At 44.1% G+C, this 18,260-nt stretch overlaps 2 protein-coding genes across 2 annotated transcripts in view; one reads left to right on the top strand and one right to left on the bottom strand.

Moving 5' to 3' along the window:
* The window catches only part of LOC115184222 (uncharacterized), a 96,410-nt gene that overhangs the window by 40,343 nt on the left and 37,807 nt on the right, over positions 1–18,260 (top strand). The window lies entirely within an intron of this gene.
* LOC115184225 (uncharacterized) lies at positions 1,810–7,163 on the bottom strand. Its single transcript, XM_029745252.1, has 3 exons — positions 5,849–7,163; positions 5,090–5,738; positions 1,810–3,624 (listed from the first exon to the last, which is right to left on the bottom strand). Exons 2-3 carry the CDS (start codon positions 5,302–5,304, stop codon positions 1,815–1,817), a joined length of 2,025 nt encoding a protein of 674 aa, XP_029601112.1. The 5' UTR covers positions 5,305–5,738; positions 5,849–7,163; the 3' UTR covers positions 1,810–1,814.

Here is an 18,260-nt window from a genome sequence, read left to right as displayed (position 1 = left end):
TATTCAATCATTCTATTTGGGCTTCGATCTAAAAGGTAGCTAGCAAATGTGAAACGGATTAAAATGACAAGAGTTGACAGCTGTATGAGTTCACCATTTACACAACATTTGCTGCAACCTTTTGTAATTTCAATAGTTTGTTTCATATTGTCTGGCTTCCAACAATAGCTGAATTTGCAAAGCTAGCGAGCACCAATTCAGTTTCAGTGGTGTTTGCTATAATCTTTGCTACCCGGGTTAAATAAAGGTGAAATAAAATAAATAAATAAAAGTTCACTTGCGACAATTTAGCTTTTGCAACGAGACCATTAAATGTATTTAAGACAAATGGTAGAAGAGAGTGTAGTTCTGTTCAGTTTGTATTTCAGTTTATCGCTAACCTTATCACAGGGACTTTGAAGCACTAACTTACATCATCTGCATGCTGATTCCATTTTTGACGACGCCACATAAATGGAATAGGTACTAGCTAGCTTAATAGTTAATATTTGCGCGCTAGCTCTGCATATTCAGCTAGTGTGTGTGCGCGATTGACTGGATGAACCTCCCGTCAGTTATGTGCATTGAGTGCCTTTCAGACAGTAGATACGACCTCTCCGTTACCTAGCAAGCTAAGGAACTGGCAGTGGATCAAACCATTGTGAGGCAAAGGGTGGGGGGGGGTCGCAATCTTTTGAAACTTAAAAACGCGCTATTAGGTGTCTATAATCAGCACAATTGCTTTCATTGAGTATTATTAATATTATTTAAATTACATAGTTATGTTTCAGTGATATATTGGGGGGGACAAATCATATTTTTCCCAAGATGGGGGGGTCGTGTCCCCCCCGTCCCCCCCGGGATTTCCGCCCCTGTACCAAATATAAAGTTCTGCTTTTCTGATGTATCAAATACTTATGTCATGCAATAAAATGCAAATTATTTACTTAAAAATCATACAATGTTTTTTTCTGGATTTTTGTTTTAGATTCCGTCTCTCACAGTTGAAGTGTACCTATGATAAAAATGACAGACCTCTACCTGCTTTGTAAGTAGGAAAACCTGCAAAATCGGCAGTGTATCAAATACTTGTTCTCCCCACTGTACATGAAGATGATGGAGATGGTTCTGCAGTGTAAAGAAGGGAACATCTCTGAGACAGACAACACCTGGCTGGACTCCAGACGGGAACATCTCTGAGACAGACAACACCTGGCTGGACTCCAGACGGGAACATCTCTGAGACAGACAACACCTGGCTGGACTCCAGAAGGGAACATCTCTGAGACAGACAACACCTGGCTGGACTCCAGAAGGGAACATCTCTGAGACAGACAACACCTGGCTGGACTCCAGAAGGGAACATCTCTGAGACAGACAACACCTGGCTGGACTCCAAAAGTGGACATCCCAAAACAACTGGGAGAACAGGAGAACAGCAGAACAGCAGAACAGGAGAACAGGAGAACAGCAGAACAGGAGAACAGGAGAACAGGAGAACAGGAGAACAGGAGAACAGGAGAACAGGAAAACAGGAAAACAGGAGAACAGTGGACCAGTAGAAAAAAACTAAAGGAAATGAAGGGCCAATAGGCTTCATGACTATTGTGAATCCGTGACTCCTCATTTCCCTCATCTTGTCACGGATTCCCCGCATGACGTCATGGCGACTCCTCATCATCATGGCTTCTCCTGGCTTGGTCTGTAAACGCTGACAGATTGAACTGGAAGTGAACTGGAATGTCCTCAGTGTGGATGTGTTTAAAGAGTTGTCTGCCATCTGCATGTGTCAACAGGTTCACCATCTTCCTTCTCTTCTCCCATCTCTTCATTTCTTACCAATCTTCAGAGTCTACATCCCTAAACGCAGCCGCGTCGCACACAGAGCACAGAGCATTGACCCTGATCTGGCCCAAATCTAATGATCTACACTTGTCTTGTCGATCATAGATAATGGTGAGAGAGAAGGGAATCTGAAATCCATCCTGGTAATTGATTTCATATATCATTGTAGATACCTCGTCATCTTGGGGTAGCTTGAAACGGAAACCATTCTCCCACTGAACTCCCAGGATGTAGTTGATCATCAGTGTCACTACCTGGTCTTTGTCTCCCAGCAGATAGATTGTCCTCATAGTCCTGGAACTCTGCTCTCCAAACCTGAACCTGATTACTTTACCCACCGTCTGTATCGTCTCCATGGGGATCTCATAAACAGACGGCGAGCCAGAGTGCTTCAGTTCACTCTTTTCTTTTACACCGTCAGCCAATCCTGTGGTCTTTGAGAAAGTGGTGATGATGACTGGTGTGCTCCACTTGCTGATTCCAGCTTCACCACAGTCGTATCTGACTCTCACTGTGTACATTGTGAGTGACTGCAGTCCGGCGATGATGCAGACGTTGTCTTTGGAAGTCCTCTTCATCCACTCTGCCTCCTCCTCACTATCTTCTGTGGGCACCTCTTTGTGTTCTACCACATAGTTCTGAATCTTGACCCCTTGTCCAATCACAGACGGCGTTGGACAGCATACCATGAGCTCAGAGGAGTAGGCTTTGATATCAGGCTTTCTGGGAGGGCAGGAAGGCAAGGTTTTGATGATGTCACTGATCTTGCTGTCTGGACCAAGGCCTGCTGAACACACGGCTCTGTATTTGAACTTGTACCCTGTACTGGGAAGCAGTCCAGACACTGTGTAGGCTGCGTGGGATTCAGATGTCTTCTCGCTGCTCCATCCACCTTTCAGCTCAATACAGTATTCAATCAGGTAGTGGGTGACGTCATGGGCTCCCCTATCAGGAGGGAGCAACTCCAGCGTCACACAGTTGTGAGTTCTGTCACGTGCTGTGGGCGTCTCAGGTTTAGATGGAGGCTCCAAATGCTCGTTTCTTATGGATCCGTTCTCATAAAGGTAAATGCTGGCTCCTTCTTGTTCCTTGTTGGGAATGGAGGCCAAGAGGAAACGTGTTTCTGTGTTTTCTTTGTTAGCTTCTGCAAAATCTTTGAAAAGTCCAGCTTGCTTGTCCATGTCATGAATTATGTTTGCAGAGCGGTACCATCTTGTCAGATCAGGTTTAACTGTAACTAAGGCTTGTGTGCTCTCAGAGCTTGGGGAATCCAAAGCTGACAGGACAGGGTCCTCGCACCCCAGAGAGGTGAAAGTGAAACATACAACACGCTTCACCTTTGGGTTCAAAACCTCTTTGTCAAGTTCACTCTTCGATGTGACTATCTTGATGGAACACGTCTGACTGTAGTCCTCTGTAATCATGCTTAGGAACCGATCAACCACATTAATCTCTCTCTCAATGCGATCCATACATTCACTGAGGATGTTGCTGTTGAAACGGAACTCTTGCTGCTTTTTCAAGAAGTCGGACAACACCCTCTCTTCCTTTTCTCCCCCTCTAATAGATGGAAGGAGGGCCGCCAAAGTAGTCTTCAAATGCTCTGTGGAACACAGTTTTTTGAAAGTTTTCACTTTGGCATCAATTTCCTTGAAGTATTTTATTGGCTTGCTTCTCATTGCATCATTGCATCTCATCTCCAGCTCACTGAGGTCTTCCAGCGCAGTCTGCCATTGGTCAACTAAGCTTCCACTGATCTGACAAACCATCTGGGCGGCAGTGGGGTCCAAGGCTTTTAACCTCTACGGGCCACGGGGGCAGTATTGAGAATTTTGAAAAAAATATGTGCCCATTTTTAACTGCCTCCTACACCAACTCAGAAGCTAGGATATGCATATTATTACCAGATTTGGATAGAAAACACTCTGAATTTTCTAAAACAGTTTGAATGGTGTCTGTAAGTATAACAAAACTCATATTGTAGGCAAAAACCTGTGAAAAATAGATTAAAAAAAATGAGAATTTTGTGACTGTACTATTTAGTGTCATTGTTTTAAAGATACCACAGTGAGAAAGGATTCAGTTCGCAACTCCTACTGCTTCCACTAGATGTCAACGATCTTTAGAAAGTTGTTTGAAGCATCTGTGATAAATACACACCGAATTAGAAAGCTTACAAGTTGACACGTCATCACTTCATTTTTTGCGCCTGCGCATGAATCTGAGAAGAGTGCCTTTGTCATTATCGTTTATTCTAGACACTTGATAGGTTGTGTGAAAATATTACTGATGTTTACTGATGTTTCACGTTAAAAATGGAACAAAAGATTAGTGCTAAACAACGTTTGACATGTTTAAACAAACGTAAATAGATTATTTACTAGGTTTTCTTTAGTTTTTCGACGTGACTTTACACTGCCCACCTCATTTTGTGGGAGCCTACTGAACGCTAACTATTTGGACATAAATTATGAACTTTGTCAAAAGAAACCACATTTGTTCTGGACCTGGGATCTCTGGCAGCGCCTTCTGATGGAGATAATCAAAGGTAAGGGGATATTTAGAATGTTATTATCGATATTAGATGATGCTAATGCTAACGGTATAGCTTAGCTTAGCTTAGCATATAGCTTATTGTTGTTAGCATAGTACCCAGTTTATACAAAATGTGATTTCCCAGTAAAGTTATTTTGAGATCTGGCCCTTCGGTAGCAATTACGAGATGATAATATATTATTCTTTGAATGACAATATTATAATTTACCAATGTTTTCGAATAGTAATTCCGTGATTTGTAATGCTGGATTCACTGGGTGCATTCGAGCCGAAAAAAATTCTGAATTTCACCGCGACTGTAAATGCTGTTTTTGGATATAAATATGAACTTGATGGAACTAAAAATGCATGTATTGTATAACATAATGTCCTATGAGTGTCATCTGATGCAGATTGTCAAAGGTAAGTGCATAATTCTAGCTAGTTTTCTGTCTGTTGATGCCCTTCTTTGAATTGGCTAAACATTACACGCAGCTATTGTCAATGTACTCTCCTCACATAACCTAACTTTATGCATTCTCCGTAATGCCTCTGAAAATCGGACAGCGTGGTTAGATTTAGGAGATATATCTTTCAAATGGAGGAAAATAGTTGATTATTTGATTTTTTGAAATGATTACTCTTGCAGTTTTGAATTCCCCGCCATGGTCACATGACAATGAATCCCAATACCGGGATAAGATCGGGATAAGATCCTCAACAGGTTAACGGAAGTAGATTCACTTGCACAGGAACCCCCTCACCTACCTTCTGAGGCAAGGTTTTGTAGGTGTCCATGGCGTCTTCAAAAGTTATAGGATTGTTTTCCAGGATAACGTCCCCATGGAATCCACAAGATATCTTCTCGGTTTTAGTTTTAGAAGAGTTCTTCATGTCTAAAGCACTCTCACCTTCAATATAAATAATTGGAATACTATTAAACATCACTTTCAAGTTTCCCTCAATGTCTTGACGGTCTTCTCCACTTGAGACCTCACGATCAAACACAAAGAAAGCATTTGCTCCATAAAGTATACCTGTGACCACATGTGTAGCTATGCCTTGGCTAAAAACCTCCTTCTACTTTATGTGTTCCTGCCCAAGGTGGTTCATGGACAGTTGAGTATTTTTCTTAGTGGTGGTGTAACAAAGTGTGACTCTTGCCTGATTCTGAGACTCTTTAACATCTTTCAAATACTTAGCTGATCCCTCCAACTTAACCAGCCCTGCCATACAGCTTGCTTTGAGAGAACCGTTCACATTTAACACAGAGTATTTGTCAGCTGTAGAGTCAGATGTGATGACTTTGAAGTCGGTGAAAGGCTTGTCTGTTGTAATGATGTCCCTTCTGAGTGCTTCCTCATCCCACAGAGTCAGGCCTGTAATCAGAGGAAACAAACCAAACACTAACAGTTACTTTATTGTGTTTGGGTAGGACTGACTGACTGACTGACTGACTGACTGACTGAGTAGTGAGCAAGCATGCTACCTGGAATGAGGTAGTCATTGCGACAGTCATACAGCATTCCCAGGGAGAAGGGCCGTCCCAGTGCTGCTAGAGTCAAGGTTCGGTTTGAGCAAAGATCCATAGTAGGAAGTCACTGGTGGTCCGAATAAAACAAACAGAATAACATGATGCATCACTGGTGGTCAGAACAAAACAAACAGAATAACATGATGCATCACTGCTTGAGTTCAGTCCACTGGTGGTCAGAATAAAACAAACAGAATAACATGATGCATCACTGCTTGAGTTCAGTCCACTGGTGGTCCGAATAAAACAAACAGAATAACATGATGCATCACTGGTGGTCAGAACAAAACAAACAGAATAACATGATGCATCACTGGTGGTCAGAACAAAACAAACAGAATAACATGATGCATCACTGGTGGTCAGAATAAAACAAACAGAATAACATGATGCATCACTGCTTGAGTTCAGTCCACTGGTGGTCAGAACAAAACAAACAGAATAACATGATGCATCACTGGTGGTCAGAACAAAACAAACAGAATAACATGATGCATCACTGCTTGAGTTCAGTCCACTGGTGGTCAGAACAAAACAAACAGAATAACATGATGCATCACTGCTTGAGTTCAGTCCACTGGTGGTCAGAACAAAACAAACAGAATAACATGATGCATCACTGCTTGAGTTCAGTCCACTGGTGGTCAGAACAAAACAAACAGAATAACATGATGCATCACTGGTGGTCAGAACAAAACAAACAGAATAACATGATGCATCACTGGTGGTCAGAACAAAACAAACAGAATAACATGATGCATCACTGGTGGTCAGAATAAAACAAACAGAATATCATGATGCATCACTGGTGGTCAGAACAAAACAAACAGAATAACATGATGCATCACTGGTGGTCAGAACAAAACAAACAGAATAACATGATGCATCACTGGTGGTCAGAATAAAACAAACAGAATAACATGATGCATCACTGCTTGAGTTCAGTCCACTGGTGGTCAGAACAAAACAAACAGAATAACATGATGCATCACTGCTTGAGTTCAGTCCACTGGTGGTCAGAACAAAACAAACAGAATAACATGATGCATCACTGCTTGAGTTCAGTCCACTGGTGGTTATAATAAAACAAACAGAATAACATGATGCATCACTGCTTGAGTTCAGTCCACTGGTGGTTATAATAAAACAAACAGAATAACATGATGCATCACTGCTTGAGTTCAGTCCACTGGTGGTTATAATAAAACAAACAGAATAACATGATGCATCACTGGTGGTCAGAACAAAACAAACAGAATAACATGATGCATCACTGGTAGTCAGAATAAAACAAACAGAATAACATGATGCATCACTGCTTGAGTTCAGTCCACTGGTGGTCAGAATAAAACAAACAGAATATCATGATGCATCACTGGTGGTTATAATAAAACAAACAGAATAACATGATGCATCACTGCTTGAGTTCAATCACCTCCTGAAAATATTGATATAAATAAAAATAAAAAACTGTTGTCTATTGGCCACAATGTATCATCACATTAATCACTGTTTCCCTGGAAACAATCACTAAGGAGTCATTCATTATCATGAAGTTAAGTGAATATAGTAGTATGTTGCACTTTCTAAGGCTTCCATTGGCTCTCTAAAGCCGCCAGAAAGTGGATTGGGGCGTCACTTGTCTCTGGGCAAAGTATAGTAACTAAGTTTGCCAGTGGTCTGCCTGAGGACAAAGGGAATGGAAATGCGCGTTCACGAGACCTCGCCATTTTTTCTTTCCCTCTTTGAATGAATACAATAGGTCCGGTTGGAATATTATCGCTATTTTACGAGAAAAATAGCATAAAAATTGATTTTAAACAGCGGTTGACATGCATCTAAGTACGGTTATGGAACATATTGAATTTTTTTGTGTCGATATGCGCTCGCGCATCACCCTTCGGATAGTGACCTGAACGCACGAACAAAACGGAGATATTTGGATATAACTATGGATTATTTGGAACAAAAACAACATTTGTTGTGGAAGTAGCAGTCCTGGGAGTGCATTCTGACAAAGAACAGCAAAGGTAATCCAATTTTTCTAATAGTATTTCTGAGTTTAGTGAGCACCGAAGTTGGCGGGTGTCTGAATAGCTAACCGTCATGGCTAAGCTATGTACTCAGAATATTGCAAAATGTGCTTTCACCGAAAAGCTATTTTAAAATCGGACACCGCGATTGCATAAAGGAGTTCTGTATCTATAATTCTTAAAATAATTGTTATGTTTTTTGTGAACGTTTATCGTGAGTAATTTAGTAAATTCACCGGAAGTTTTCAGTATGTTTGCTAGTTCTGAACGTCACATGCTAATGTAAAAAGCTGGTTTTTGATATAAATATGAACTTGATTGAACAAAACATGCATGTATTGTATAACATAATGTCCTACGAGTGTCATCTGATGAAGATCATCAAAGGTTAGTGTTGCATTTAGCTGTGGTTTGGGTTTATGTGACATTATATGCTAGCTTGAAAAATGTGTGTGTGATTATTTCTGGCTGGGTACTCTCCTGACATAATCCAATGTTTTGATTTCGTTGTAAAGCCTTTTTGAAATCGGACAATGTGGTTAGATTAACGAGAGTCTTGTCTTTAAAATGGTGTAAAATAGTCATATGTTTGAGAAATTGAAGCAATAGCATTTCTAAGGTATTTGAATATCGCGCCACTCGATTCCACTGGCTGTTGACTATGTGGGACGATTTCGTCCCACATACCCTAGAGAGGTTAGGCCTACTCCCTACCGGTCACTTAGTAGCCTAGTATACTGTAGCCTTAATATACTGTATATTGAAGTATGGTAATAAGTAGGTTAAAGAAGCTGTGGAGTGCTCGATGACTCATCAACTAGCGTTTTGAGATCGACTCGACTGTATCGAGGGATCAAGTGATCAGTGTTCTGTTTGAGATTCAGATGATATTTAAAATAAAAACTTTAGCACCTTTTCTTGTCCTCATTTTGACTACAGAATGTAGAAAAACCCCTGTTTTCCCATGTAGACACTGGTATGGTCCTGGAGATAACCAATATGAGGTTAGAAAGGATCCATTTGAACTTACCTCTGCCTCAGTTTTGCATCTGTTCTGCAGTCAGAAGAATAGAGAAGAAGAGAGAGAGAGGAGAGGAGGGTTCAGGTCTTATAGTGGAACAGCCCAGTAGTCTCCTCCCATCTAACCACTGCTAGAGAAGGAGAGAGAGAGACAGAGAGAGAGAGAGAGAGAGAGAGAGAGAGAGAGAGAGAGAGAGAGAGAGAGAGAGAGAGAGAGAGAGAGAGAGAGAGAGAGAGAGAAGAGAGAGAGAGAGAGAGAGAGAGAGAGAGAGAGAGAGGAGGGTTCAGGTCTTATAGTGGAACAGCCCAGCAGTCTCCTCCCACCTCACCACTGCTAGAGAAGGAGAGAGAGAGACAGAGAGAGAGAGAGAGAGACAGAGAGAGGAGAAGAGGGTTCAGGTCTTATAGTGGAACAGCCCAGTAGTCTCCTCCCACCTCACCACTGCTAGAGAAGGAGAGAGAGAGACAGAGAGAGAGAGAGAGAGAGAGAGAGAGAGAGAGAGAGAGAGAGAGAGAGAGAGAGAGAGGAGAGAGAGAGAGAGAGAGAGAGAGAGAGAGAGAGAGAGAGAGAGAGAGAGAGAGAGAGAGAGGAGGGTTCAGGTCTTATAGTGGAACAGCCCAGCAGTCTCCTCCCACCTCACCACTGCTAGAGAAGGAGAGAGAGAGACAGAGAGAGAGAGAGAGAGAGAGAGAGAGAGAGAGAGAGAGAGAGAGAGAGAGAGAGAGAGAGAGAGAGAGAGAAGAGAGAGAGAGAGAGAGAGAGAGAGAGAGACAGAGAGAGAGAGAGACAGAGAGAGAGAGACAGAGAGAGACAGAGAGAGACAGAGAGAGACAGAGAGAGACAGAGAGAGACAGAGAGAGAGGAGAAGAGGGTTCAGGTCTTATAGTGGAACAGCCCAGCAGTCTCCTCCCATCTCACCACTGCACTCCTCACCATGTGATTTCAGAGAAGAGAGATCATTTCTTCAGCAGATGGTACAGTATAGGTTGCAGGATGCCAAACACTCTAAACTAATCAATGAACCTCCATGTTAAGACAACAGCCTGACAACATGTTCTCTAAACTCATCTATTAACTACCATGTTATGACAACAGCCTGGTAACATGTTCTCTAAACTCATCTATTAGCTACCATGTTATGACAACAGCCTGGTAACATGTTCTCTAAACTCATCTATTAGCTACCATGTTATGACAACAGCCTGACAACATGTTCTCTAAACTCATCTATTAACTACCATGTTATGACAACAGCCTGGTAACATGTTCCTGTTTTCATTATGTTCTTTTGGTAACATTTGTGAAGAGCTAACTTTGAAAAGGACTTGTTGTCTCTCAACCCTAACCCTAAGGCGATGTTGAGAAACTAGGTTACAGGGCCTTCACAAAGTATTCACACACCTTGTCTTGTTCCACACGTTGTTGTGTCACAGCCTGAATTTAAAATGGATTACAGTTAGATGTTGGGTCCGTGGCCTACACACAATACCCTATAATGACATCACAATACCCCATAATGACATCACAATACCCCATAATGTCATCACAATACCCCATAATGTCATCACAATACCCCATAATGTCATCACAATACCCCATAATGACATCACAATACCCCATAATGACATCACAATACCCCATAATGTCATCACAATACCCCATAATGTCATCACAATACCCCATAATGTCATCACAATACCCCATAATGTCAAATTGGAATTGTGTTTTTATAAATGTTTACAAATTAGAAGCTGAAATGTCTCGAGTCAATAAGTATTCAACCCCTTTGTTATGTCAAGGAGCCTAAATAAGTTAATGAGTAAACATTTGCTTAACAAGTCACATAATAAGTTGCATGGACTCACTCTGTGTGCAATAATAGTGTTTTTTTAACATGATTTTGAAATGACTACCTCATCTCTGTATCCCACACATACAATTATCTGTAATGTCCCTCAGTCGAGCAGTGAATTTCAAACACAGATTCAACAACAAAGGTTTTCCAACGCCTTGCAAAGAAGGGCACCTATTGGTAGATGTGTTATTCAATGCGTTCCTATGGGCTTTAGTAGTAAAGGCCAAAATCAATATTTTATCAAATAATTTGTTTTTATATCTGCACTCTATACTCCTCTGTAAACTGGTCATCTCTGTTTACCCGTCGCAAGACCCACTGGTTGATGCTTATTTATAAAACCCTCTTAGGCCTCACTCCCCCCTATCTGAGATATCTACTGCAGCCCCCATTTTCCACATTCAACACCCGTTCACTCCCCCCTATCTGAGATATCTACTGCAGCCCTCATCCTCCACATACAGCACCCGTTCACTCCCCCCTATCTGAGATATCTACTGCAGCCCTCATCCTCCCCATACAACACCCGTTCACTCCCCCCTATCTGAGATATCTACTGCAGCCCTCATCCTCCACATACAACACCCGTTCACTCCCCCCTATCTGAGATATCTACTGCAGCCCTCATCCTCCCCATACAACACCCGTTCACTCCCCCCTATCTGAGATATCTACTGCAGCCCTCATCCTCCACATACAACACCCGTTCTGCCAGTCACATTCTGTTAAAGGTCCCCAAAGCACACACATCCCTGGGTCGCTCCTCTTTTCAGTTTGCTGCAGCTGGTGACTGGAACGAGCTGCAACAAACACTCAAACTGGACAGTTTTATCTCCATCTCTTCATTCAAAGACTAAATCATGGACACTCTTACCGACAGTTGTGGCTGCTTTGTGTGATGCATTGTTGTCTCTGACTTCTTGCCCTTTGTGCTGTTGTCTGGGCCCAAAAATGTTTGTACAATGTTTTGTGCTGCTACCATGTTGTGCTGCTGCCATGTTGTTGTTATGTTGTGTTGCTGCCATGCTGTGTTGTTGTCTTAGGTCTCTCTTTATGTAGTGTTGTGTTGTCTCTCTTGTTGTGATGTGTGTTTTGTCCTATATTTATATTGTATTTATTTATTTATTTTTAACCCCAGGCCCATATCCCCGCAGGAGGCCTTTTGCTTTTTGGTAAGCCGTCATTGTAAATAAGAATTTGTTCTTAACTGACTTGCCTAGTTAAACAAATGTTAAATAAAAGTTAATATAAATAAGTAAATAAAACTGAGGGGGACAAAAATTCTCATTTATTACGGGGGGGGGGTCATGAATGTTGTTAAAAGTTGTGTCATACAGCGGCACACCTTGCGTGCTGCTGCTGCATTCTGTGGCACGTCATTTAATTGTCAGCCATTTTTTTCTGTTACTGCAAGTTATTGCTAGTTTGACCACCAGAGGGCATCTTTGAGAAACATTTGGTCAGGACGTGACAGTACCCCCCCAAAGGTGCGGACTCCGACCGCACCTGAACAAAACAACAATAAACCCCTCCCCCCCACAAAAAACAAAAAACAAAAGGGAGGGTAGGGTGGGTAACTACTGTCCATGGCGGCTCTGGTGCAGTACACATAACCTTCTTATCCCGCGGATCCTCCAACAGAGGAGGAGGCTCTGGTTCGGGGCGTAACCCCCGCTCCGCCCGCTGATCCCTCTGCTTCTGTGCCGCCGCTGAAGACTCTGGGCTGCGGGCCGTCTCAGGCGGTTCCGGGCTGCGGGCCGTCTCAGGCGGTTCCGGGCTGCGGGCCGTCTCAGGTGGTTCCGGGCTGTGGGCTGTCTCAGGTGGTTCCGGGCTGTGGGCACTCTCAGGAGGTTCCGGGCTGCGGGCCGTCTCAGGTGGTTCCGGGCTGCGGGCCGTCTCAGGCGTTCCGGGCTGTGGGCACTCTCAGGAGGTTCTGGGCCCTCTCCGGAGATTCCGGACTGCGGGCCGTCGCCGGAGGTTCCGGACTGCAGGCCATCGCCGGAGGTTCCGGACTGCAGGCCGTCGCCGGAAGCTTTGGACTGGGAACTGTTGCCAGAAGCTCTTGACTGGGAACTGTCGCCGGAGACCTGAAGCGTGGGGCTGGCACAGGTGGTGCCAGACTGGTGACACGCACCTCAGGGCAAGTGCGGGGAGCAGGAACAGGACACCCCAGACTGGGCAGGTGCACTGGAGGCCTGATGTGTGGGGCTGGCACAGGTGGCGCCAGACTGGTGACACGCACCTCAGGGTGAGTGCGGGGAGCAGGACCAGGACACCCCGGACTGGGCAGACGCACAGGAGACTGGGTGCGCAGAGCAGGCACAGGGTATACTGGGCCGTGGAGGCGCACTGGAGGTCTGGAGCTTATGGCTGGCACAACCCGTCCTGGCTGTATGCTTACTTTAGCCCGGCAAGTGCGTGGCGCAGGCACAGGATGAACTGGGCTGTGCAGGCGCACTGGCGACACAGTGCGTAGAATATCCTAGGATATCCTGGACCGAAAAGGTGAAATGGAGACCAGGAGCGCTGAGCTGGCAACACCCTTCCTGGCTGAATGCTCAACCTAGCTCGGCAAATGCAGGGCGCGGGCACAGATCGCACCGGGCTGTGAATGCGCACTGGCAACACAGTGCGCATCACCGCATAACACGGTGCTTGCTTCTTCACTCGCTCCCCACGGTAAGCACAGGGAGTTGGCTCAGGTCTCCACCCTGACTCTGCCAATCTCCCCGTGTGCCCCCCCAAATACATTTTTTGGGGCTGCCTCTCGTGCTTCTGTCGTTGCCGTGCTAGTTCCTCGTCCCGTTGCCGCTCTGCTCTCGCTGCCTCCATCTGTTCCCATGGGAGGCGATGCCATCCAGTCTCGATCTCCTCCCACATCCAGGATCCCTTGCCATCCAGAATGTCCTCCCAGGTCCATGTCTCCTGACCACGCTGCTTGGTCCTTTTGTGGTGGGAGCTTCTGTCACGGCTGTTGTAAAGAGGAGCAGACCAAAGTGCAGCGTGTGTGTCGTTTTATATATATATATATATATTTATAGGGCATTTTCCGTTAGGATCTGTGAGAATATCTGAGAATATCTAAGGGGCTTTTATGTAATTCTAAATTAATTAATAATAAAAATAATCACTGATTAAAAAGTAACGATATTTTGGAGATTTCGTTTTCATTTAAGCTAGAGAGAGCGAGAAAAAGGGAATTATGGAACATGGAGTGAGACATTCTCACTGATTTGTAAATAAAGCCAGTTTGTTATTTAGAATTATTTATTTCTGGAGAAACCTAACCTGATTATTTAGCTAAACATCATCATTTAAACATCACCTGCTTATATTCAGTCAATACATATCTTAAGAATATCATGGAATATATGAACATTTTCGTTTCTCCATGCATTTGTCAGTCTATGTGATGGAAAGAGCAGGTGTTCATGTATTGTGTACTCAGTGTATATAGACTGCAGGTTGATAGAGCTGGGCACGTTCCAGGTCGTCGTTATTGCAGTCGTGTTGCACAGAGGATTACATCTCACAACACTAGTGTCTAGGGGTTGATTTGGTACTAGGCCAGACTAGTGTCTATGGGTTGATTTGGTACTAGGCCAGACTAGTGTCTAGGGTTGATTTGGTACTAGGCCAGACTAGTGTCTAGGGGTTGATTTGGTACTAGGCCAGACTAGTGTCTAGGGGTTGATTTGGTACTATGCCAGACTAGTGTCTAGGGGTTGATTTGGTACTATGCCAGACTAGTGTCTAGGGGTTGATTTGGTACTAGGCCAGACTAGTGTCTAGGGTTGATTTGGTACTAGGCCAGACTAGTGTCTAGGGTTGATTTGGTACTAGGCCAGACTAGTGTCTAGGGGTTGATTTGGTACTAGGCCAGACTAGTGTTTAGGGGTTGATTTGGTACTATGCCAGACTAGTGTCTAGGGGTTGATTTGGTACTATGCCAGACTAGTGTCTAGGGGTTGATTTGGTACTAGGCCAGACTAGTGTCTAGGGGTTGATTTGGTACTAGGCCAGACTAGTGTCTAGGGGTTGATTTGGTACTAGGCCAGACTAGTGTCTAGGGGTTGATTTGGTACTAGGCCAGACTAGTGTCTAGGGGTTGATTTGGTACTATGCCAGACTAGTGTCTAGGGGTTGATTTGGTACTAGGCCAGACTAGTGTCTAGGGGATGATTTGGTACTAGGCCAGACTAGTGTCTAGGGGTTGATTTGGTACTAGGCCAGACTAGTGTCTAGGGGTTGATTTGGCACTAGGCCAGACTAGTGTTTAGGGGTTGATTTGGTACTAGGCCAGACTAGTGTTTAGGGGTTGATTTGGCACTAGGCCAGACTAGTGTCTAGAGTTTGATTTGGTACTAGGTCAGACACTTGAGGCAGTAGTGAAACCAGAGTAACAGCATACCACACTGCATCCCACTGCTGGCTTATTTCTGAAGCTAAGCAGGTTTGGTCCTGGATGTGAGACCAGATGCTGCTGGAAGTGGTGTTGGAGGGCCAGTAGGAGGCGCTCTTTCCTCTGATCTGAAAAAAACAATATCCCAATCCCGCAGGGCAGTGATTGGGGACATTGCCCTGTGTAGGGTGCTGTCTTTCGGATGGGATGTTAAACGGGTGTCCTGACTCTCTGAGGTCGTTAAAGATCCCATGGTACTTATTGTAAGAGTAGGGGTGTTAACCCTGGTGTCTTAGCTAAATTCCCAAGCTGTCCCTTATATCATCATGGTCACCTAATCATCCCCAGCTTACAATTGGCTCATTCATCCCTGTCCCCTGTAACTATTCCCCAGGTTGTTGCTGTAAATGAGAATGTGTTCTCAGTCAACTTACCTGGTAAAATAAAAAAGTACGGTTATTGTAGACTGATGTCACTTCCTCCCTCCAGTAGTGAAAACAGAGAACTGCAGGGTTATGTCCTGTCCTGTGTGGCTCAGTCGGTAGAGCATGGTGTTTGCAATGCCAGGGTTGTGGGTTCGATTCCCATTGGGGACCATTACGGAGAGAAAAAAAATGTATGAAATGTATGCACTCACTACTTTAAGTTGCTCTGGATAAGAGTGTCTGCTAAATGACAAAAATGTAAAAAAATGTTATTATAGACTGATGTCATGTCCTCCCTCCAGTGGTGAAAACAGAGAACTGCAGGGTTATTATAGACTGATGTCACGTCCTCCCTCCAGTGGTGAAAACAGAGTACTGCAGGGTTATTATAGACTGATGACATCTCCTCCCTCCAGTGGTGAAAACAGAGAACTGCAGGGTTATTATAGACTGATGACATCTCCTCCCTCCAGTGGTGAAAACAGAGAACTGCAGGGTTATTATAGACTGATGTCACGTCCTCCCTCCAGTGGTGAAAACAGAGTACTGCAGGGTTATTATAGACTGATATCCATAATATCAGCTGTTTAATCTGATCACCAACTGTTTAATGATTTCACATTCATTATCTCCCTCATTAACATATTATTGAATGTATTAGTTTGAAACCTTTAAAAATAGAAGCTAATAGATATAACATTTACTAATGCATTTATACCTCAGAGACAGGTGGAACAGGTGGAACAGGAGGAACAGGAGGAACAGGGGGAACAGGTGGAACAGGTGGAACAGGTGGAATAGGAGGAACAGGAGGAACAGGAGGAACAGGGGGAACAGGTGGAACAGGTGGAACAGGAGGAACAGGTGGAACAGGAGGAACAGGAGGAACAGGAGGAACAGGAGGAACAGGAGGAACAGGAGGAACAGGAGGAACAGGTGGAACAGGTGGAACAGGTGGAACAGGTGGAATAGGAGGAACAGGAGGAACAGGAGGAACAGGGGGAACAGGTGGAACAGGTGGAACAGGAGGAACAGGTGGAACAGGAGGAACAGGAGGAACAGGAGGAACAGGAGGAACAGGTGGAACAGGAGGAACAGGTGGAACAGGAGGAACAGGAGGAACAGGGGAACAGGGGGAACAGGAGGAACAGGAGGAACAGGAGGAACAGGAGGAACAGGAGGAACAGGTGGAACAGGAGGAACAGGTGGAACAGGAGGAACAGGAGGAACAGGTGGAACAGGAGGAACAGGAGGAACAGGAGGAACAGGTGGAACAGGAGGAACAGGTGGAACAGGTGGAACAGGTGGAACAGGTGGAATAGGTGGAACAGGTGGAACAGGTGGAACAGGTGGAATAGGAGGAACAGGAGGAACAGGAGGAACAGGTGGAACAGGAGGAACAGGAGGAACAGGTGGAACAGGAGGAACAGGAGGAACAGGAGGAACAGGTGGAACAGGAGGAACAGGAGGAACAGGTGGAACAGGTGGAACAGGAGGAACAGGTGGAACAGGAGGAACAGGAGGAACAGGTGGAACAGGAGGAACAGGTGGAACAGGTGGAACAGGTGGAACAGGTGGAACAGGTGGAACAGGTGGAACAGGAGGAACAGGAGGAACAGGTGGAACAGGAGGAACAGGAGGAACAGGTGGAACAGGAGGAACAGGTGGAACAGGAGGAACAGGAGGAACAGGAGGAACAGGTGGAACAGGAGGAACAGGAGGAACAGGTGGAACAGGAGGAACAGGTGGAACAGGAGGAACAGGAGGAACAGGTGGAACAGGTGGAACAGGAGGAACAGGAGGAACAGGTGGAACAGGAGGAACAGGTGGAACAGGAGGAACAGGTGGAACAGGGGGAACAGGGGGAACAGGTGGAACAGGTGGAACAGGAGGAACAGGTGGAACAGGAGGAACAGGAGGAACAGGAGGAACAGGAGGAACAGGTGGAACATGGAAATAAAGACAACAGCAATGAAAGTTTTGTTGATTTATTAGTTATAATATAACATTACTTTTTAGGTTAATTATTATTTTTTAAACAGTTGCAATTGTCTCTTTCACACTATTAAACACATGATATGTACTGAAGCTCAGGAAGGAGTTGCAGTCAGAAAGGGAGAAGGTGGGTTTATAAAAGCCTACATGGTTTAAATATAAATGTAAAGTCAATATAACTCACAGGATCAGAACAACACATATGGTTCCCTCTGTCTTAAAGGCACAGTAACATACAACACATATGGTTCCCTCTGTCTTAAAGGCACAGTAACATACAACACATATGGTTCCCTCTGTCTTAAAGGTACAGTAATATACAACACATATGGTTCCCTCTGTCTTAAAGATACAGTAACATACAACACATATGGTTCCCTCTGTCTTAAAGATACAGTAACATACAACACATATGGTTCCCTCTGTCTTAAAGGCACAGTAACATGCAGAGCATAGTGATAAGTCAATAGAATATTGGATGTAATCATTCTAGAACACAGTGATGTAAATAAAATAATAAGATATCATTCTAGAACACAGTGATGTAAATAAAATAATAAGATATCATTCTAGAACACAGTGATGTAAATAAAATAATAAGATATCATTCTAGAACACAGTGATGTAAATAAAATA

The sequence above is a fragment of the Salmo trutta genome, unplaced genomic scaffold (genome assembly GCF_901001165.1).
Source record: "Salmo trutta unplaced genomic scaffold, fSalTru1.1, whole genome shotgun sequence".
Lineage (NCBI taxonomy): Eukaryota > Metazoa > Chordata > Actinopteri > Salmoniformes > Salmonidae > Salmo > Salmo trutta.
This window is presented reverse-complemented; position numbering and strand designations above follow the sequence as displayed.

Excerpts from the sequence above, each read along its gene's own strand:
- LOC115184225 (XM_029745252.1), bottom strand. The coding sequence starts at position 5,304 with ATGTTTAATAGTATTCCAATTATTTATATTGAAGGTGAGAGTGCTTTA. Across the intron at positions 3,625-5,089 it reads GTGCAAGTGAATCTACTTCC|GTTAAAAGCCTTGGACCCCA; the intron begins GTTAACCTGTTG and ends TGGCCCGTAGAG.